The 24254-nt window shown below is 39.2% G+C and overlaps 1 protein-coding gene across 2 annotated transcripts in view; it reads left to right on the top strand.

The window, feature by feature from the left end:
- Nucleotides 1-24254, top strand: part of FSTL5 (follistatin like 5) — a 2810134-nt gene that overhangs the window by 2087199 nt on the left and 698681 nt on the right. For both annotated transcript variants that reach the window (XM_085641771.1, XM_085641770.1), the window contains exon 10: nt 5330-5464. In XM_085641771.1, coding sequence (XP_085497897.1) covers nt 5330-5464 — 135 coding nt within the window. The remainder of the gene's footprint in view (nt 1-5329; nt 5465-24254) is intronic.

Here is a 24254-nt window from a genome sequence, read left to right as displayed (position 1 = left end):
GTCTTTCTTGGTCCGCAGAAAATAACATAGATTATTTACCTGCCTCTATGACTCTAGGACCAAAAAGATAACCTGTGCTCTCATATTTAGATTTCATTTAGTTTTCCAATATTATCTACCACATTGTGAGAAATTGGGTTGTAGTATGAGTGGGTGTTAACCCTGCTCAAGCAACAGCCACTATGGTGGACAAACCTAATACTGAAATCTACAAAGCTGCCCTTCACTTGCCAAAGAGAGCTTCACCTGTGCAAGTCAGACTTGAGTCCAACATTACAAAACAGTATTGGGCCAATGGCCACTGTTTTTTTAAACTTCTTTCACAGATTTAGACCTGCACTGCAAGACTCTATGCACAGCCTAATCTGGAGCAAACTAGAGGGAGCTGGTTCATACCCGTCCTACAGGCAATACCAAGATGTTAAATAAATTAAATTTTTACTCACCGTGGACTGGGGCAAGCATTTCCCTCACCAAGTCTGCAAGAAACTCATGGCAGCCACAGCAAAAAAACTGAGAGGATATGACTACACTGAGCAAGTGCTCCCATGCATGGTCAATAGTCAATTCCTACACATCCAACAAGCAACTGAACTACATTACCTGTACATACCATCTGTGGATAAAGCCCAGGTTAGTGGCACTAGGACTGAGAGAGTGGCATGCACGAGCTCACCTCCCGGAATGGCGCCACTTAGAACCCTACGGTGCAAGGTGTCAACTCCACGATCAGGAAAAGGAAACCTTATGCATCTGTCCTTCTGTGTTGCAGCAAATAAAAACTCTCCACCGCAGTGATTTTGTTCGCCTAGGAGTAAACACATGCCAACAGGCAGTAATAACCAGTCTAAAATCTGCCAATGTCATAGTAAATGTAAAAACTGTTCTGTACCTCCAGATGGCTGCAGCTAAATTTTGCATTGCCATGTACTACTACTTAACTACAGTTCTTATGTGACAATGCACACTGCACTTTTTTTTCTTCAGCACGTCACAACCAAAACTTCCAATACTCTATGTAATCAGATATTGTTTCCTTTTATAATGGTCTTGTTTGTGCTGAGAAAACGCCCCTATGTATATGTCATAGTTCAAAAATCTTGTCTTGCCTATGGCACTTTTTACTGTACTGTGTGTTTTAAAATGAGCTAGTTCTGGTTTACTCCAGTATTGCACTTTGCATACTGCTCTCCTGAGCGGGCCAAAGGTCTGCTTCGATATATATGGCACACATCAAAAATGCTGCTTTGCACTTGTCACCTTATATTGTTATATTGTTCTGTTTGCTTTTACAACGTTTCATTGTTCAAAAATGCTCCTTTGCACTTTGTATTTTATATTGTATTGTCTGCTCTTACAGTGGGCTGGTCCGGGACCCGGGAAACCTTGTTTAGCATTTACCTCGTTTGAATGTATTGTGTGACTTAAATTGGGTTGTTCTGGTCTTGCATGGCAAATCATATTCTCCCTCTTTATTCTGTTATTGCACTTGCACATTGTGAGACTGATTTAGCTTTAAAGCCTGCGCTGATTTATATGGGACTGATTGAAAATCTTGCTTTGCACTTGATATTTTCTACTGGTCTGTCTGTCTTTACAATGGGTTGTTTTAATATTTGTGTGCTGAATATTGTTCTGTCTGTCCTTATATTGAAGCACAAAAGTCACTAAATAAATCTGTGCTTAAACCTCTCGTAGCTTAGCATAAAAGCATTCTGGCTTACCCTAGAGGTAATGTGTAAATTATTCACGCAGCTCTCAAACAGTAATAAAGTGGAAAAATCTCACACCAATTTAGATAAATAGTGAACATTTCAATAACCTATTTGTAACCAAAACAACAAAACTTCAATAAGAACCAGAGTTAAGATTTTTTTTATTTATGGTAAAAACTAGCGCCTAAAAGATCAAAGTTTGGATTGGTCCAGGTCGAATTTTTACCTGCAGACTTAGAAGAAGTTTTGAAGAAAATATTCTTAGAATGTAAAGCTCAGTAGGGCAAGCCTGCAGGCGGTGTCTGGGGAGTGGCTGTCATCGTTGAGGAGTTGCTGGACAAATCAGCAGTGAAAATGTATTCATTTGGACTTAGTCACATTTTTGGATGTGAAAAGTCGCCAGTGGGACGATCCACAAGGCTGGATACTCTTCAGGCAAAGGACTGCTGAGCAGGAATTGCTATTGCAGAGAAAAATGCAGCGAGAGTTGGTGTGATCAGGCTGACCAGCTATGCATCTTGACGAGATACACAAGCAGGTTAGTTCTGGTCTCCTCTCTATTCTCAGAGCAGTTTTAAGCCAAAATGTTTAGTCAAGGACTAGAGGGGCACCAGTTGAGGGGTTAGGACTCAATCAGGCTGGGTCCAGATTAGGAGGCCAACCAATTAGCCCTTGGAGTCCCTTTGGTAGTCCTGGGTTCAAGTGATGCTAAAGCACTAGGGCAGACCTCTGAGGGATCAATGTAGACTTCAGGCATCAGAGCTGTCCTTCCAGGAGCAGCAAATCAGACCTCTGAAGTATGCAGCATGCCACAGGAGGAAGCAGTCCTTCCAGAGGTCCAGAACTGAAGAGTAGGCCTGAGGGTCCCCTTTTTATACCTTGTGTTTCCTAGTGAAGCAGTAGAGGTTTCAAAAGAATTACCTTTGAAGTGCTTGATGTTTCCTGCTTTATCTCCCATGCCTCCAGCTAGCTGCATGAACAATGCTGGGTTGAAAAGTCCTTTGTGTGAAGACAGAGCACAGTTTATTTAGTTGCAAGTGGGACTGTGTCTAGCTCCATCATCCATTCTGCCAGTTGTTGGTCCATCCAGGTATATCTAAACCCTCTATTGTAGAGTTGTCTAGGAGGAATAAACCAAGTCCAACTGTAGCTACACCCAGTCATGTGACTCACAAACAGGCTTCAGACACCAAATAGTGAGGGCAGGAAAATATCAACTGGTATTTTTAAAATTGTGACTTAAATTCTGACTTTACCATGAGAGAGGATTTTTAATTACAACTTCTCAGATACCAAACACGAAAGGTCTACCTGTTCCCAATCAAAAGTTAGCACCCATTAAATGTAATAGGGCAATACAATGTTATCCTATGGGAAAGTAGGCCTCCCAGTAGTGAAAAATAAATGTAGGAGTTTTTCACTATTAGGATATGTAAAACTTAAAAGTTCATGTCCAGCTTTTTGATTACAATACACCCTGTCCTATAGGCTACCTAAGGCCTATCTTAGGGGTGACATATACAAGAAAGGGGGAGTTTAAGGGTTGTCAAGGGAGTTATAATGCCAAGTCAAAATGCCAGCTTAAAACGACATTCAGGCTTCAATAACAGACCTGGGACATGTTTTAATAGGCTGCCTGAGAGGGAGGCACAATGAGTGCTGCAGGCCCACTAGTAGCATTTAATTTAGAGGCGCTGGGTCTGTGGTTTACCACTTTACCTGTGACTTATAAGTGAATTTGATATACCAATTATTGTTAAGACAATGTTAACATCATTTAGGGATAGAACACAAGCACTTTAGCACTGGTTAGCAGTGGTAAAGTGCACAGAGTCCTAAAGCCAAGGAGGGGGAAGGTAACACATTTGGGGCAAGACCACCCTAAGACTGACAGGTCTAACACACATCCTACCACCTACATCAGCGGTCTCCAACCTTTTCTGTGAAAGCTACTTCTGATCATTGAAAATCATTGTGAGCTACAAAAGGCCAAGCAACTTGCGCATTGTTCCTAGAGACCTCCCACTTCCAGCTTTACGGACTGTAAGCCTAATTTTTACAGAGCCAATACAGTGATTTGAACAAGTTACATAGAGTGTCCTAGAAACACTGATAAGAAGGACTTGGATTTGTGTTGCCACCATACGCTATATTATGGAGGGAGAAGAGTAAATTGGCAATAAAAGTTGTGGTGTTTTGAGCTCAATAGAAGCTTATTAGTTCAAAACATTTTTATTTCTTGAAATGCACACATTACAATTTGTTCTATTCCACTGTGCATGTTTAAGACTGAATTCCTTGTTCAACTTAACAGCCTATTTATTATTATATAATTCACAGTTGCATCAACATTACCTTGTTGATTCAGTTTATACTTCCAGCTTGGAGGAAAGCTGAATCAAGAAAGAAAAGTCAGACCTTTCAAGGCAAACTCAAGAGAAATAAAAACTTTTCATCTCATCAGCTTCTAGTGAATTACAAACAACACTACTTTTAATTGCAGACTCACACCTCTCTCTCTGTTTAATGGGGCAAAAATTAACAAACATCAGAAATAAGCACATATCCATTTACACCTCCAGTGTGGGAAAAACTAGATGAATCAAGACAGAAAAGTCAGCCTGTTTAATGCTTTTCAACTGGGCCTGGTAACAATGATTACATTAATTCTGTTTTGCATTTTTTAAAACAAAAGTTTTTTTTATTTTTCTGACTGCGTACCTCTCAAGTTGGAAAGTTTGGCTGTCCTGGGCTTTTTACTGATTCCGCTCTTACGCCAAGTGTCACAACACCTGCATAGTATGGAAACTGGAAAACCCAGGCCTCAGGATAAGGCTTCGTTGACAATGCTGCTGCTTCAGCCCACAGGCCACAAAGGTTGTGTGAGATTGAATCGTTGTGCCTGGTTGCAGAATGCATGTGGCACGGTTCCCATTGGATAGTCTAATACTACACACCTGCTTCTGCCAGCCCTGCCCCAACTAAACTCAACTGAGCCAATCAGAGCAGCTGATTTGTTTGATGTTGGGCAAAAGCTGCAAATAGGCCTGAAATTGAACAAAATAAAAAAGACTGGCTACTTAATGGTGAAAAGAGAAAGTGGGTCGGCAGCAATTCACAGGGTGTCTGCGACCTACATGTAGTTAGCATTCGACCAGTTCAAGACTCTTGACCTACATAAATAGTTTCTAGAATAACAGGGAGAGAAAACACATTTTAGAAAGGAATATAAAATGTATAAATGTACTGATGGATTCTACAAAATAAAAGTGAATTCGGATCAAAAAAAGTCTAACGTTTTAGTACAGTGCTAAAGAAGAATTTACCATGCACAAAAGTAATGAGTGGATAAAAATGTCCTGGCCAGTAGTAAAAGGGAGGTCATGCATATTTCTGAGTCCATAAATAATACTCACTGAAACATTATCAGAACTGATGTATTACTGTCTAAAATGTCGTTATAGTTGGATGTCTTTGGTAGAAACTATTGCCAGTTAAACGTATCGCTTACACAATGTAAAAAGTCACTGTGAAATGTCAGGTTGGCCATTGAAGAATATCTGCAACAGACCATAAACCATTAAAATGTGATATTTCACACTCTCTTTTTTCAGCAAATGGGAGCGAGGTTCACATTAGCAATGTACGCTATGAGGACACTGGCGCCTACACGTGCATTGCAAAAAATGAGGCTGGTGTGGATGAAGACATATCTTCTCTTTTTGTAGAAGATTCTGCTCGAAAGACACGTAAGTACCTTTTCTCAATTGACTAAGGGTGCTTAGCATTTCTAATGACATAGCTGTATTATTAGACTCCCAAATGTGATAGAGGAGAAGTCTTAATCTAGATTTCAAGTCACCTATTTACACTCTAAGAGTTGAAATTCTCTTAAAAATGAATGTATTCATTAGACTGCCACTACCCACTTTGTATTGATTATACTGGAATAACTAGCTTGGTCTTGCTTCAAAAGTTATTGGTGAAAGGAGAATGTTAAAAGAAGAGACATTGATAAGATAAATACAAACATTAGAGGTGAAAGGAAGGAAGATGTAAGAAGAGAGAATGGCAGTAAAGGCAGTATGAGAAAAAATATACAAAGGAAGGGTTGAGAGACAAGGAAAAAGATGTTAGAGTTGCAAAAGAGAGGGCCAGATGTTAGTAGGCTTGAAAAAGTAGTAGTGACAGGAGAAAGGGCACATATGTGGGAGAGAGCAAGACAAAAATGGAGTAGTGCTTGTGAAGAGAAGACTAGGTTTTAACCAATGTTTCTAGCTCAAATGTCTCTAAATTAAATCTATTGCTTTGTTTTCTACAAATGACTTTGGAGAACCTTCAAGCTCTCTGTATCATGATCTTGGAATGCTGACAGATATGTACAATTGTTATATTGCAGCAGTTTTGTGGGTGGTGTGCTTTAATATTTCCTCACACACTAAATCACAATAAATATCATTATGGTAAAACCTCTCTACTTAATTTCCCATAAAGGATCTTTAAGACCCTGCCTAATTTTGATGAATAGATCACTATTATTAAGTGCAATATAAATTCACTATTTTATACTAATTGGCTGAGCAATTCATTTTAAAACAGTCCCTATCTCCCATGAAAGTTCCAAGACCTGTAACGTATTCCCAAAATACACTTACTAGTCACTTACATTACATGGATGTGGGAAAGGTAGTCTTCAATCTTAAGGGGGCAGTCCTATTTCAGTCTATTTTTACAAAATGCATGCAATATAAGGAAGCTTTTTCCAGTGGATTTGAAGTAGTAGTAAGGCAATATGTTTCATGCCTAAGCTACCTCTAAACATAGCAAGCACAGCAAGGAGTCAAGCTTTCCTCCTACATAGCACAGTCCTGACCCCTTGATATACCGCCCTAGAAAAACGGTTGTCCAGAGATTTCCATTTTTGATTTGTGTTTTTGTATCATTAGAGGAGTAAGTTAGTTTGGTTAGATATTGCTAATTTGGCCACATTTTCCTGGATGACATTTTTAAAAATGGGGGCGTGTGTTGCAGTTATCATGTTCTATTTCAGGAACCATGAGACCTATATACTTCATTTTCAGGTTTCAAAAGATAGATTGTGTCTGTTAAGTATTCTTATAGAGACAGAAAATAACTCCTCAGAGCAATCATTCCAGTGTTATCATGAAAAGAAGTTACCTCATTTGCAAAGGGTGTGGCCCCAAGCAAATAAGGGAATCTCTTTGCCTCTGTGTCCCCACTGTATTATAGATGCGGACACAGACTCAAGCAAGACCTTAGGAGATGCACACACATAAACGTGGCACACTGTCAGTGCACTTTCTAAAGGCAGCCCTCTATAGGGAGGAAAGCATTCCCCATGGACACCCCCAGACATCCCCCAGCAGGAGAATGAAGTCACTCACTGTACCTGCCCGCAAGTGGATTACAATCCCCTCTCTAATATAAAGGTGGGTGCAACCTACACAGTCAAACAGGAAACAGCTGACTAAACCTGCTCCTCTGTATATTACTGAATGAGCAGCCCTCAGGGCAGCCCCGAGTTCACTGGTGCCATCAGGGCCTGTATAAAAGTGTGCCATTGTGCAAACATAACCAGTGTGCCCGTTGCCTCCGCTGTTCAGAGTTGGGAGTGGTATTGATCGGTAGTTAGATGAAGCACACAGATATGCTGTCATAAATGGATGATAAAGGCAAGTGCACCATAAAGTTCTTGTGGGATTTCGAAAGAGTAAAGGGATAAGGGAGGTATGAAAGAGTAGTATGATGAACTAATGGTGAGAAAATCACATCAGTGCATTGCGGGGTCATTAGTTTTAGTTTTCTGATTTTTAATGGTTTTGTAAAGGTGAAATATGGGCATAACTATACCGTCCCTGTCACCTTTGTGTTTTTCACTGATTATAAATATATTGACTGAGAAAAACACAGTTGGTGTGGAGTTATGGTTACAACTCAAATTCATTGCTTGCACAACAATGATACAAACCACACCTCCCAAATCATCTGAATTTACAAATGTTGTACATAACATTACTTATCATGTAACCCTTGCTAAGACAACTAAGAATGCATTATTATTTATTGGTTTAAGTTAGTATTGTTATATGAAAGCATTATGCTTTTATTTGTCGTTACTTTTTGGCATAAATACTGTGAGGCCATAAGCACTGCATTCAGTGTGAGAATTTTGGCATGCATGTCTGTTGTGCGAATTTTTGCTTGTAATCCTAACCACAACTTGCAAATTTCAGTCGTTTTTCAGTTTTGATTTGAGTTAAAAACATATGGAATTCACCAAAATCTACCCATAACTTCTTCCAAACATTTGTATTTTCAGTGAATATTTTGGACATTTTTCATCTTATACCACATGAAACAGTTCCCTGCACCTAACCAACGATAAAACGACCAGCTCCTACTGTGCAAAGCCTTTGGACGTGCATAGTGGGGACAGGCCATGGGAACTGGCTTAGGTAAAGGCCCTTCCCTCAACCCTATGCAGGAAATAATACCTGCTGCTCATATCCTGTGCTCGGGATTTGGCTGCATCACTAAGCTCTTGGCCAAACCAACCACACAGTCCTCCATTGGAAGCCAATCACCTATGCATATATATATTTGGCCGTGTGTTGAGGTAGTTGGTCACTGGCGCCCAGGTCCTTGAGTTTGCCAATACTGCCTTGTGGAAGACTTTGTTCGTACACAGTGGAAATTGGCTGCAGGGCCTTATTCCACCTCACTGGCCTCTGACCAGTGCTCAATGGTGGTTGGCAGCATTGACTGGAATACAGCCAAGCCCTTCTTTAACCCTATCGCTTGAGGCCACGTTTCGCAATTGACCAAGTGCATTTGTAGTACAAAAATACATGTTATGTTTTTCTAGGATTCCTTAAACCAGAAACCCTAGAAGGGTCTGAGTGCCCGATGGAGAGCCCAGGATTTAAATATCAGAAGTAGAAATTGCAAATCCTAAAAAAAAAATGTATTACCAGGGGCTACCTTTGGAGCCCCCACTTGGGAATGGGGGTCAGGGAAGGCTCGCCATGCCCTCTTGTTCTCTTTTACTTTTTACAATCAGGATGTGTTGTAAAATATGTTGGGTAATGTCGGCCACAATAGAAATATGGGTTTTGATATCACTGCTTTTTGCACAATACAGACACCCAAACATATCGTATCTAAAATGTATGCATCGTTTAATATGCTATATAGAACCATTGTTGAATATGTTGAAAGGGGTCATGCCTCATAAGAAGCAAAGTCTTGAGAGGTCATAATGTACTTTTCATATGTTTTAGAAAAATAAGGATGCAAGGACTTATATGCCCATAGTCAGGAGAAATCATATTTAAGTTCTATGACTATTATCAGAGTTGTTCCTTGTGCACAATCATTGTGACATGCAGTCTGTGAAAGGGTAAATGGTGCTTTTTATTGTCCTTTTTTTCACCATACTAATAAATGTGGCTATGTACTTTTATTATTACATTCGAAAAGGTAAGTGGCACAATAGCCCATGCTATTCAGCTTAATATTACAAAAGCAAAATTTGAAAAAGCGCAATTATATAAACTTACAATAAAATACCACAATATTTATTGAAATTGTATGAGGAGCGTAACCCTACATGTAGTGCACAATTCACGCTTGTGTTAAAATGGACCAACATTTTTTGCTAATTTTGCATCATAAAATTAACATTACATTATTGAAATTACTCCGCATACAGATGCCGAGAGTGCAATGTGCTATTTATTGCCATTGCTGAGCGGGGGGCTTTTGACCCACAACGGTAATATTAACACTCTGCACATAATCTATAAATGCTTGTGATTTCTAAAATGTAGATATGTTTGTTAAAACGTTCCCTTCCACAGTATCAGCTACTAAAGTGTATCAACAGAAAGTCATATTTTCAGCCAAACTATGCTGTCAGATTTGTAGGTATTCACTGGGAAATCTAATTTTGTTTTGGGTTTGAACCTGTCAGACAAAATAAAACATGTTCTATAAAAACTATTTGTTTTCAATCCTGAACTATATGTATGTGGCCACAAAATGTCTTGCTGCTGATAGATTGTCTCCAATGTCAGCGTTTTAAGTAAGCAGTGATAGATGCTCCCGTTAATGTGCAAAAACTAAATGACAGTGCAATATATTGATTAAAAATACAACTATTGTATTTATGACAGCATTTCTCTGTGATGTTAACTCACTTACATCTCCTTTCTGCTAACATTCAAAAAGGAACCTTGATTCTGCTTTTGTGTGCCAGCAAAGCCGACATATTTATTATGTTTTCAAAAACCTGGCAGTGTCACTTCAAAGATGACTTTCATCAGTTTGGTGTTTTGTTCTACTAAAGTTGGTTGCATTCTAAATAAATGATTTATAATTTCTCAGTTGCTGTTTTTTTATGTAAAATTCATGCTTCCATAAACCAATTTTAGGAAGTAGTTTAATCGTGTGGTAATCATTTCTAAGACTGAACCCCAACTCCCGATGAACCACCAAGTGACTACATTATGTGTCTTCTGCTTCCACACACTCAAGATGTTCAAGAAGATTTTTTTAAATGGCTCTCCACCAACACTCGCAGAATCGTCACCCAAGCCCTTATCATCAGCAGGCTGGACTTTGGCAACGCACTCTATGCTGGAATCAATGAGCAACTGACCAGAAGACCATGTAGAACTCTGCCTCTTGGCTCACACCCAACCCCCCACACCACACTTACTTCACCCTGCACCTCAGGGAGCTTGACTGGGTTCCAATCCACAAACCAGCGCTCTTGAAAATACTGTTTCTGATCCTAGGTGTAATAATGGGAAAGGCCTGCAGCGCTGTTTTAATTTAAAAAAATATTCGTAGAGTTTAGTTTGATGATATCCTGACTGCAGAGAGCCATCAGAGATGGTGTGTTTGCCTGCAGGATAGGCAGGCTTCTGGTTGTCATGGCCTTGCCATTTGCAACAGACAGAAAATGCACTTATATCGGTCTCTTTGTTTTTCATGTGGTATATAGTAAGCACGGGTCTGCAAGATTGCTAAGTCCAACATATTGCAATACCTTGGAAAACATTTTACAAACTTCACCATGCCCACTTACTGCAAAATTAGCAAATTCTCTTTAAAAGAAAGAGACCAAAAGACTTATGCACTGAAATTTCAGGCTAGGAGAACACCCTGAGTTGGTAGCAAGGAGAATCTCCAACCATTCAGCAGACAATTCTGCAGGGAATCGGGTTATGCAATGGTGATATTGGAATTGTGCCCAGCTTTAACTGAGGGCAGAGCTTCATGACTTTGTACATCCCTAATAAAAAACCAAATAAAGAAAATAATTATAGATTTGCAGGATTCTGCTTACAATTTGGGTGGATTTCAGTATTTTTCAGAATTGACGTAGATCTTCAGGAGTATTCCTTTAAACCTCTGTAAATTGTATATTACAGAACAAGCTCATATAACCGTATACTTATGAGTATTGTTCTTAGAACCATGCTGAAATGCCGTAGTGTTGAAGAAATGTGCATTAGCACATGCAATCTTTGCTTTATTCTCCACATTAAAGGACTTTTACATGTAGAAAAATAATTTTCCAAATATCTCCTGAACATTTGCATTGTGTACTGAAATTTTTCAAGCACATTTTGTCTGACATTCGTTAAGAACTACACATACTTTTATATAAATTGTCAAATGTTCTATATACTCACTAATGTTTATCTCATTGTCAATGGCCATCACCTTTCAATGACTTGTAAATTCCATATTCCCACTAAAAACTCAAACATTATGATTGCAGAAAATCGACCTTATTACAGATATTAAACAGCAGTAAAAAAAATTTGAACAGACATTTTTGCAAATTTAGGATTTGCAATCCTCACTTGCTTGTGGCACCTTTTGTTCTTTTAAGTGGAAATAAGGTGCACACAAAGTTTTTTTCAGGTCTGTTGGATTCAAACATCAGAGTTACTGTTGAGTATTCTCAAATGATATTCAATTATGATAACTAATTGTATGACTACATTTAAGATTAAAATCACTGTGCACACTTAGATGGACCCCCATTGTCATGTTGAAAGCTTGCTTAATTGTTTTTACGAAGCATTATTTTCTCACATTCATTTTACATCATTACTCATAGAACACTAATGTAGTACTTATGGCTAAGTCTACTGCACGTTCCCTTAGTTGTTCTATGGAGCTGGACGCTACCGACTGAATGGTGAATTTCAGTAATGTTGCTATCTTGTTTAATTCATAGTATTCTACTTGACATTTCAAGAATGCAAATGTTTCGTAACGCACAACCTGAAAGGTTTCAACGGTATGTTTTATGTACTATTGATCGAGTGTGCAGTGCTTTGTTAGGCTTATTACTTGGGAAATGGAGAACTAGAAATTAAAAAATCATAGATCTTGTGTTAATCTATACAGTAATGTATCACAATTTTGCCTCCATATTTTATTTCATTTTTATATTAGTTTATGTTACATATTGTTTCCTTGGTGTATTGATTCGTTGGGTTATCAGTTAAGTGTAATTCTTTAGTGTATAATTTGCATACTTACTAGGGGTGGGCGGAATTTGCGTAATCGCGTTACGCAAATCTCCGCGAAACGGTAAAAAAGCTCCGCGAACACGCAGAAATTCCGCGAACACGCGGAATTGCTTGTTCGCGATACTTTTTTCCTGTTCGCGATCGCTGTTTGCGTGCTCGGGGTGAAATATCTCGCGAACACGCATATTGAGAACGCGAACAAGCAAAAAATTTCGCGAAGTCGCGGAACGCAGATTTTTGGGCAATTTCGCGTTCTCCGCGGAGCGCGAAATTACCCAAATTCCGCAAATTCCGCGAACGGAACGGAATTTACCGCCCAGGCCTAATACTTACCATATATCACTCATTAAAAAAACAGAAACAGAAAAGCACCACTCTACACTTTGAGAAAGACTGATCTCAGAAGAGAAAAGGATGTAAAATACATCAATCTATCTGATGACATCATTAGTAATCTCATCAATAACAACCTTTGAGATGTCACCAGGGATGTCATTCCTACTGTAATTAGAGATGTCGTAAGATAGTTGCATGACAAAATATTGTCTACAACAATATTGTGACAAAGGATATTTATATATATATATATATTCACTTAAAAAACCATAGGTTTCACACAAGTTATAGTTAGCTGTACATTTCACTCGTAAAAAACCAATGAAATTCCACGTTATAGTTAGATCAGGTAACTATAACTCGCGCGCCCGCAATCCACTGCTCATGACGTCACATATTACATCACTCATGACATGGTCAGTGGCATCACTCATGAGATCACTGATGACATCATCCTTTTGATAGAGTGGCGGTCGCGCAAGTTATAGTTACCTGATCTAACTATAACGTGGAATTTCATTGGTTTTTTACGAGTGAAATGTACAGCTAACTATAACTTGTGTGAAACCTATGGTTTTTTAAGTGAATTTGCAAGGTTTTTTAAATGCTAATTCCTAACTATAACGTGTGTGAAACCTATGTTTTTTTCAGTGAATTTGTCCGAATTTTTAAATGCTAAGTTATATATTTATTTGAAATTTTTGAGCGCACGGTGCGCTTCGCGCACCGTGCGCGCGCTGTGGGCACTCGGTGCGCTTCACGCACCGAGCGCCCACGTTGCGCATTTCGTACCGTGCACGCCTCGCCATTTTTTACAAAATATCAATTGTTTTTTTCTCCCTTGGGGGTCCTTAGATTTATATATTAAATGTGATCGTTAATTCTTTTTTATTTTTTTTATTTTTTTTTACCGTACGCGTACGGTAAGCTTACCGTACGCGCACGCCGCGATTTTTTTTAAAATTATTAAATTTATTTTTCATACTTTTTGGTCCTTCGTGAACCCCCTGACGAACGCTAGGGGGTCTGCAACTCTCTAAGTTGCCCCCTTTTCATGTTATCAACCTTTGTTTTACAGTGCGAGAGACAGAAAATGGCGGCTGATACTTTCTGATTTCGACCGATTCGAATGTTTACAGTCATGTAACCACCAATCAGAATTGAGCTCGCCCACGGCACCGTACGCGTACCGTAAGCTTACCGTAAGCGCACGGAGCGTGCTTACAGATATATATATTGATTTAAATGCTATTTTCTCAGGACCTACTGAACAGATTTACACCAGACCTGCAAAAGGCACATCCCTGACCTGAGGACTACCTCTCTGCCCAATTTCAAGTAATTCTGTTCAGCCGTTCGGGCTGTAGCTCGGACTAAAGGTCCTATGGGAAAATGCATGGGGAAAACGCGTTTTGGGACCCCCCTTTTTTCTCAGCCCCCGCTTGACGAATCCCCGTGAGACTTTCAGGGTAGGAGCGAAGCGTAGCGCCCCATTAGTTTTGAAAAATTCGCGAGGATTCGTCAACCGGCGCCAAAGTTATTCCAAATAGAATGTTGCGGATTTCCTATGGAAACACGGTCCTAACTATAACTATCTACTGGCGACCGCCAGTAGATAATATATATATATATATATATATATATATATATATATATATATATATATATATATATATATATATCAGGATGCAAGGTGGTCAGAGTGATTCAGCGGCACACTCTACTGTCGGTGCTAGCGGTAGGGATTGACCAGATCCCCTGATTATTTTCCTGCAAGAAGTAGAAAGAATACCGCTGCAGACCATTCTTCCAGTGATATGCACAATTTTAACAGTGATTAGCAAACACCAACGTGTTTCAACTCCAACCAACCTTGCGCACGGTCAGTGAGTCCTTTTTCAGTTGTGATTTATATGCAAATGCCAGTTGTGCCAATTAGGAAGCATTCTGGGCCTTGAAGTCAACATAATGTAATGGCAAATGGAAAGGCTTTGGTGCCAGGCAACATGATCTAACAGTGAATAGTAAAGATGTTATTCCATGTTCTGGTATGTGTCTCATATGTTGGGTTCGGTGTCCTGCACCATCACAGTGGCTAATTGTGATAATACCGGTGGGTTAATTTTCTTCGGCATTGTCCGTTCGTTCATGTCAGAACAGGCAGCAGTGTTTTGTATTAACGGCTAAATGCCCAGGTATTCTACTTTTACACACCAATACCACATACACTTCTCATAAGCTTTGGGTGCTTTGGATTTAGACGAGTTGTTGAAACTTACATATTATGGTTGGCTGAGGCAAGGCCTTAGCCAGGCAGAACCTACCACACCCGTCAGCGGTGGGTGTTACACTCACTGTATAACGTGCGTTCACCCTTGGATAGTTTGGCAACGATCAGTCAGGCTTATCATAGAGGCAATATGTAAAGCATTAGCGCAGAACTCTCACACAATAAATACACTGAGCATAACTAAAGAGACTTCACACGTGGTGCATGTAAATAGAGTTTGTATTAACTCCTTTACTGCTAGGCCTCCCCGCCCCCCCCCCCCGTGCTAAGCCTTTTTTTTGGCTATTTGGGGTAGTTCGCGCTTAGGCCCGGTAACTTTTTGCCCGCATAAGGTATCCACGCCAAATTTGCGTCCTTTTCTTTCAACATCATGGGGATTCTAAAGGTACCCAGGGTTTGTAGAATCCCCTGGAGGGGATCCAGAAAATAGCCAAGATATAGCTAAATTCTTTTTTTTGTTTTTAAATGTGAAAAAAGGCCTACAGATGAAAGTGTCTGGTCTTTTCCCTGCACATGGTATAAACAAAGGGGTTATCAGGGACAAGCAGACTTTTGTGAGACAACCAACATTTTTTACGCTGTTTTTGCATTTTTCTGGGACATAGTCTATTTTTGCTATTTTTTGTGCTTTCAATCACCTTCCAGTTAATGGCAGCAATTGGTATGAAAGTTATAATGGATCCTGGAAAGCTATACATTTTAGAAAAGTAGACAAAATTCTGAATTTAGCAAAGGGGTCATTTGTGTAGATCCTTCGAGGTTTCTTTATAGAAACTAACAGTTGCACATAGGACAAATTTTAAATTAGTTGAAAAAAACTGCCATTTGTGTCAATGTTTTCACCTGTAACTTCTTCTAATTATGACAGCTGTTTGAAAGCAATATACTGTAACATCCGCTGGACCTTTTTGGTTGAGGGGATATATAGAAAAACAACGAACCCAGAGCCAATAACTAAGCAGTGTCTTGCAATGCTTTTTAATTACTTACCGGGTAGATAGCAATTAATTTGGGAAAATATATGCATGGAAAAATCGGTATGAAACGGACCTATGTATTTCTGAAATTGGAACAAAATATAGAGTTTAGAAACAGTAGCTATTTGCACATTTCCGAAATTGTGAGTACCTATACTAGCATGAGCATTATGGGTCATTTTTCAAAATAACTTATTTTTTACACATTGGCTTTCATTTGGAAGGCAGAAATGTATCAAAAGTCAATAGGAAATAATAGTAGCTCTACAATTCTGTGTTACCCTAATTCTCCTGATAAAAATGGTACTTTACTTGTGTGGGTAGGCCTAGTTCCCGCAACAAGAAACGGCTCGAAACACAACGTGGACGCACTTTATTTTTACAGTGAAAACAGAACCTTTTTTTGCAAAGTGCCAAGCTGTAGATTTTTAACCCTTACTCTGTCAGCACATAGGGAAACCTAGCAAACCTATACATTTTTGAAAACTAGACACCCAGGGCAATCCAGGATGGGGTGACTTGACTGGCTCTCACCAGGGTCTATTACCCAGAATCCCTTACAAACCTCAGTATTTGTTAAAAAAAACACATTTTCCTTACATTGCGGTGATGGAAAGTTCTGGAATCTGCGTAGATCCACAAAATTTTACCCACCCCGCTTTACCCAAATTCTTCCAAGAAAAATGGTACCTCACTTCTGTGGGTAGGCCTAGTGCACGCGACAAGAAACGGCCAAAACGCAACATGGACATACCACATTTTCACAGTGAAAATGGACACCTTTTTTGCAAAGTGCCTAGCTGTAGATTTTGAACCCTAGCTCTGCCGGCACCTAGGGAAACCTAGCAAACCTGTACATTTTTGAAAACTAGACACCCAGGGAAATCCAGGATGGGATCACTTGTCTGTCACTCACCAGGTTCTGTTACCCAGACTCCCTTGCAAACCTCAAAATTTATTTTAAAAAACACATTTTCCTCACATTTTTGTGGTGAAAAGTTCTGGAGTCTGTGTGGATCCACAAAATTCCACCCACCCCGCGTTTACTAAAGTCTTCCGAGAAAAATGGTACCTCACTTGTGTGGCTTGGTCAAGTACCCGCGACAGGCAAGGGCTCAAACCTATTGAGGCGACATCAAAATGACATATCACAAAACAACCTGGTTTTGCATGATGGGTCCCATGAGTTTTTGGCCGTGGGCTCAGCTGCCATCTTGGCAAACCTACCACACCCACACATTTCTGAAAACTAGACACCCTGGGGAGTCCAACAAGGTATGGCTTGCATGGGTCCCCCAACATTTCCCTATACAGAATCCCCTGCAAACCTCAAATTTTGTTGAAAAAATCAATTTTTTCCTCCATTAATATGGAGGGGTCTTCGGCGTCGGGCTCTTGTCTGGGTAGGTTTTCTTCTGAGGACTAGATTGGAAACTCAGGCCAGACCCTTTTTCCCTGTGAATCTTTATGGGGGCTGATAGAAGACTCTTTTTTTATCACCCCCTCCTTCTTTTGGGGGTATCATGGTCCCCCTTTTGGTAGCCCCCCTGTATTTTTTTCAACACTATAGTCCAGCATCCAGGGTCATGAGTTTATCTCAATAGTATACATAAATGCATCGACCGCTTTGTGCATGCCAGCAGCTTCTACAGTTGCCTTGATTTAGTGCTGATCATCTCTCACACAGCTCTGCAACGGAAGTCTGTAGTATGCAGGTTTTTATTGTTTTTAAAGTTTTTTTAAAAATTGGTTTACACAAGTAGAAGTGCATGATGCATTGCAAATATTGAAAAAGGTCTTTGAATACTTATGTATTTTGGAATCACATATGTTATCTATAGCACTGAAATAACATAACAAGTATGTAAGCAATAGTAAGGAGGAAGTGAAATTAAGTTCTTGTAGTCCTGCTCTATGTATGATAAAAATGCTGCAAGAAGAAGAGAGTGAGAAGAAAGAAAAATCAAAAACGAAATAAGCGATACGAAAATCTATTATCAACTTACAAATGCAAGCTGAAATACAATATAATCATGTTATCTTCTTTTTTTTTTTGTCCTCATATGTCACTTTCCACCCTTACTCTCTTAGTAACGCCCTAGGGTGTTAGTTCTCTCATATAATGGAAGGATCCTTCTCGTTTAAAAAGCCTAAGGGAGGAAAATTGCAAGAACTTAACTCCGACTATTCCAAAACAAGGAGATCCGCCAAGAGATTAAAAGCAACTTAATCATAGGACCGGACTTTACCAACAATTTAAATTTAAATTCAAACTACTATATATGTTCCCGCCCTTCACCCATAGTGTTCAAAAAATAAAGACCAAAATCTAAACTTCCTTTCTTTCTGAGGAACAGCCATATCTAATTTTCCAATAAATCTCATAGCTTTGATCCAGGTTAAATCTGTCGGGGAGTCAGGGAAAACCCACAGTTTACAAATTTCCCTGCGGGCCAGCAGAATAGCATAAAACACCAACTTCGTTTTATCGTCCAAACTCTTGGATTGTAGATCCAATCTGCCAGTAATGATAGTTTCAGGGCTTACCTTTATTCTTTGCTTTAAAATTGTTGATAGGCAGTTACTTACAGAATCCCAAAATATCTTGATTGCCGGACACGTAACAAACATATGAATATCGTCCTCATTTGGACTGTTGCATTTAGGGCACCTCACTTCACCACCATTTTTAAATTTGGCCAGCCTCTTTGGAGTCCAATATGCCCTATGGAGAGTGAACAAATGGTTCCTTCTTAAATTTGCAAGTTTTACCAACTTATATAGAATCAACATAGTTACTTGCCATTGTTCTTCTGTCGCAATCATGTTATCTTGTAAACTATTTTTGGTGGTTTATGTTTCTCAAGATAGAAAGGTAAATCTTATGAAGTGTTTTGGATTTCCAAGGGGATTGTTGCAGTATGATGTTATCTGCTACTCTGATAAAAGGCAACACCATTCTTTCCATTTGAAAAGAAGCCTTTGAAAATGTGTTCCTATTTCATAAAATAACTTTACAGTGTATGAAATAGATCTAGGAGACAGGTATCATCATTATCAGACATATTTGGATCAATACTCTCACCCCCAGAAGAGTGTACCCATGGCTGTTTCAAACCCCAAATCAATGCCTTTAGGGGATTTCCCCTCACACATTCGTTGTCTTTTCCTGGAGTATTCGATGGAACAATATTGACTGTCACAAGTGCCTGTAATAGAGGTAACACAGGAGGATCCCATGAAAGCGAGTAGACAAGGAGACAATGTGGCCTAATGGGGAGTTATCATAAACCCATTTCTGAAGGAGGACAAAGGTTCAACTATAGTATCCAATATCTCAGCAGATCATTGGACATCATATTTTTCAGGATTTTTCTCAGGGGAGGTTGACCCTTGTTCTGATGGTTCTTTAAACCATGATAGGAACCTTGAGCCGGGACCAGTTAAGGTTCTGGTTTTGGATGTTAAGGATAGTACAGCAGCCTTTAGAGGATGCTGTAAAGGTAAGGTCCCAGCACCAGATGGCTTCCCTCTGTATTTATTCACACAGTGTATCGAGTTGAGGGCTCTACTTCTCACTAACGTCCTGAATGCCATTGTTAAGGTAAGCCCTCTTCACTCGTGTAGGAAATATTTCATAGTTCTGATTTTCAAGAAGGGACATAAAGCTGAATCTGACTGTTACAGACCAATTTTGCTTCTGGATTCAGCAAGTAAGGTGGTAGGAAGGAAAATATGAAAAACTTGAAGGGTGGGCTCTGGACCATAAAGTTATTTCCACAATCCAATATGGTTTTAGAAAGGGTCTCGGTACTTCCTAACAATATCTCAATCTAGCTCTCATTATCGGCAAATATACAGTTGCCAAGCAGGAGACTGTGCAATTCTGTGCAATTCTCAGTCATGGATCTCACGTCAGCTTTTGATTCAGTCAGTTGCTCTTTTCTATGGGATCTTTTATCTGATCTGGGGGTTGATATATGTATTATTTTTTATTTGTCAGTTTTATATAGATTCTACAGCAGCAGTATGCTATGGTCACTCTGGCAAAACTACTAGCTTTTTTAGAGTGGGCAGCTGAGTAAGACAGCGTTGCATATAGAGCCCCTTCTCTTTACCCTATTTATTAATTTGATAGATAAATGTTTTGTCTGCCAAAAGGATAGATGTTCCATATATTGGTTCTCCCCCAACCCTTGTTTTATTACATGTAGATGATGCAGTATTAATGACCGGTACTGGTAATGTACTTCTGTATCTCTAGGAAAGGTTTGAAACTTCCATGGAGGGCCTAGTTTTTAAAGTTAATAGGGGCTATTTTTTTTATATTAGTTGGGCTGGGCTGGGCTTAACAAAAGGTGAGGTCTTTTTTTACTCATGTGGAAAAATTCATGTTGTCAAAAAGGTCTCCTATTTGGGGATTAATTTGAGTTCTTCTAATTGCTGATCTCGGCATGTAATTAATAAGAAACTGTATTTTGACAGAATTTTAAATGCTGTTGATAGATTTGCTGTAAGACTAGGGAGGAAGACAATTAAGGAAATGTCCTCTTTTTACAAGCAGAGCAGTTGCAGGTGTTTGCTATGGGGTGGGGGTTTTGAGTCACACCTGTACAGCCGCAATCCAGGTTGTGGAGCATAAGGGGCATATTTACCAATGAGTCGTGCAGTGCAGCAAGTCACCTTGCTGCACTGAGTGACAGGGAAAAGGCAGGAATGTGTCGTATTTTACATAATACGGTGCATTCCTGTAAACACAGGCACCCTTGCACCATGATGCAAGGGTTCCTGCATTGTAAGCAGGATTGTTTTGGTGCAGGAAGGAACACCTTCCTGCACAACCACAATCCCCGGAGGCATGTGAGCTTGCAGAATGCAGCACACATAGAAAGAGGAAAAACAAGGAGAAACAAAGATATTTCTCCTTGTTGCACCTTCCCTGGGGATGCATTGCAGTTTTGATGCATTCCCAAGTCTACCACTTATGGTAAATCTAAGTATGTGCCAAAATCCATGGGCGTTTTATGGAAACACCCTCGCACCACCCATGGAATGCCTTCCTGGGGCAGAGTAATGCAACACAGTGATTTGCACTGAATTTAGTTTCTCTGGATTTATCATGCCACCAGGGCAACACAAGGTAGCTTTGCATGGCTTGATACATCACACTTATAGGTTGTATCACTTTTGCGCCCTGCTGCGTGGTGCAATAGTGATGTAACCCTTTGGTAAATATGCCCCTAAATATCTGAACAAGCTTTTATCAGTTGCACCTAGTTGTGCAAGCCATATTTGTCATAAGGAGTTAGGTATTCCATACAGCAAGGATATAATCTCCATTGCACCCCTTTTGTTTTGGCATGCAGTTTAGTTTAAATCCAAATTCCAAAAATGCAATTTATTGCATCAAATGCCCGTGTAATAAATATTACATTGGACAGACTATACAACCGATGAAAAAACGAATACTGCAACACAAATCGAGAATAAAATGTAAGGTCCAAGGAGCCCCGTTAGTACAACATTTCCAGACTTTAAATCACTCGGAAAACGACTTTAAATGGTCAGTACTTTGCTTAGCTGGCAACCTGGAAAAAACACAACTTCAGACAAGGTTGAATAGATTGGAAGCCAGATTAATTGAAAAATACCACACTACAGTTTTGGGACTGAATGACAGAGATGAAATATGGTCTTTATTACATTAAAACACTTCAGTAAGTAAAAGACATTGAGTATGTGAGTTGTTCTGCGTTACTTCGTAAATACAGGCTTCAAAAATTAATTTTTGATAAGAATTGTCAGATGATGAAATGTTATGTGCTAGAAAGACTGTAAGGAGTGGCGGGCTCACACTGGGCTATAAGGTGACGTTTTTATTCTTATTTTTATTTGTTTACTTAACACGAGGAATTACCAGGTTCTGGTTTACTTAGAAGAAACATTGGGTTACTCATAACGACTACTGGCCACTCTGACGTAATGATTAGTCTGCCTTCGATTTTCTTTGATTGAGGAACAGAGTCCGTTTTTTAGCTCTATTCCCTTCCAACCCGGATATAATCCCGCTTCCGTATTACGTGTTTCCTGATGCTGGAAACGCGAGGGAGTTTGACGAGGAGAATTGGCACATTAAGGTGAGAGTCGCTAGAGAAACTGCCCGTAACATTATTAGGTTTTTAGTTATCAAAATGGGTCCTTAGTGTAATTATCCGTCTCGTTACTTTGACAGAGGCGACGTCTGCGGTCTTCCACTGTCTCTCATGGTTCTCGTGTAATGAATTAAGGCAATCACGGGTGAACAATTGAGGATTTTTCAAAAGGTAGGATCTACCATTTATCCTCTGTGTTTCCTTGATGTAGAGAGTAGGAATAGAGTAAGGCAGTTTATGTTTAGGCATCGGTTGATTTTTCTTGCAGTTATAAATCAACATTGGATGGAGGCTTGGAGAAATACTTTACGAATATTTTTTCTAGACACCTCGACAGCACGGATTCTATGAGTAAGTTTGGAATGTTTAAACATCAGGGTTAAGATGGCTTTAGTATTTTTCCATGAACTGGATCTTTTTATATGACCACATCATTCCCAATGAATGAAGTTGAGAATCAGGGAGCCGAAGGTACTACATGTAAAAGCCCTTTGATCTATAATACCCGCATTGGTAAGAGATACTATACATCGTAAGGCCACACTCTTTTTAGCTGCTAGGGAGGCCAGATATGTATATACATATGGATTTAAGTCGATACATTTTTATCATTTGCAGCTATAGAGATAATCGACACACAGTGGTGTTTAGTGCACTATTATATTTATGTTTTGCACACTTGAATTGAGATATGTTTCGCCCGCCACTTCAGTGATTCTCTTAGAATGTATTTCTGCTTGTAATATTGGGTAATATGACCCGTTCTTATGCTCCGATGTGTATATATAGTGTAAATAATGATATATGTTTGTATTATATTGTACATATAAAATTAGTAATACAGAAATATTGAATTTGTATTTATAGGTGAAATCTGAAGAAATCATATATACTTGTACCCTAGTCCTGATGAGGCCTTAAGAGTTTTTTTGGCTGAAACGCGTCGACAACGACTTGGAAGACATTCAGTTGAATTACTAAATTTTGTTTGGATTCATGTCTAGCAGAGTACTTTTATGAAAGTAGAGATCAGAATGAAAAAAGATCTCTAAAGTTCTCGATTAGGTTTGATCTTCATTAGAAAGGAATGCTGGAGTAGATTAATCCTTTAAGCATCCTAATTTAAATATAGGGTCTCATAGATGTATATGTGTATTGATTTTTTTGTAAGAAAAGAATGTAAATATTATAAATGTTTTTGTATATATGTCTAAAAGATTAATCTTTCTATATATGTTTGGTGAAATACAAAACAATAAACATACTTAGACGCAGATCTAAGGAAAGATATATTCATTGTTGGGTCGGATTCTCTATGTATGACTTCTAAGAATAATGATAACATAGTTTACATTTGAGGATAAAATAACTCAAGGGAGGAGATAATTGATTTTTCTCGTCACCGTAACGTAGATATATTATTAATCCCTAGGTGTTAGTTTTTCCTTTCTACTTGTTTAAGTACCCAGATACCAAAGGGTTATTATGGGTTCCCCCCCTTTTTTTCTAAAAGTTTAGTTTAAATCAGACACTGAATGAACTTGCCATTTGATCAGAGATAGTTTATCTCTGGATGGGTGTAAAAGAAATCCCTGGTTTTCGTACGCGTGTTTACTTAGTTTAAAATGGATCCACAATGATTCTCTACTACCTCCTTGCTGGAACTGAGAGAAGATAAGCATATTGCGGCCAATACTAGCAAAGTCTCTGAGGTACTTACATCACTTTATCATCACAACCTGTTATTCAACCCTATTTGTATTTAGTGAGCAATAGGTTCCAATGCTTTTTATTAACCAGATTCCAAATAAACATAATACATGTGTGCATTGTTCTTCTGTAAGAGGCAAGGGAGTCATTCAACCACTAACTTTGTATTTGTGATCACTTCTCTGAACAATCAATTTTAAATCTTGTCCTCTTTTGTGATTTGTATCATGAACCTGGAAGGAAATATATTTTACCATTGCTGAAGGGCCTAGATTTTGTTCAATGCAGACCAGTCTTATCATACTTACAGCAATTACATCCACACATTGTGTTCATCCGTGGTTAAGGGCCCGAATACTATGACAGCGGATAATGTCCCGCCATTGCATTTTCAACAGTCCACCGCCACAAGACCACTGCTATTGCCAATACTTCTGCTCCCACAGCAACGGCGGGAGAGACAAAGGAGGCCTATCGAGGGGGTCCTGCCCGGCTTCCTA

Source organism: Triturus cristatus, chromosome 2_2 (genome assembly GCF_964204655.1).
Source record: "Triturus cristatus chromosome 2_2, aTriCri1.1, whole genome shotgun sequence".
In the NCBI taxonomy this organism is placed as follows: Eukaryota; Metazoa; Chordata; class Amphibia; order Caudata; family Salamandridae; genus Triturus; species Triturus cristatus.
Note: the sequence above shows the minus strand (reverse complement) of the source record. Positions and strands in the feature narration are given on the sequence as shown.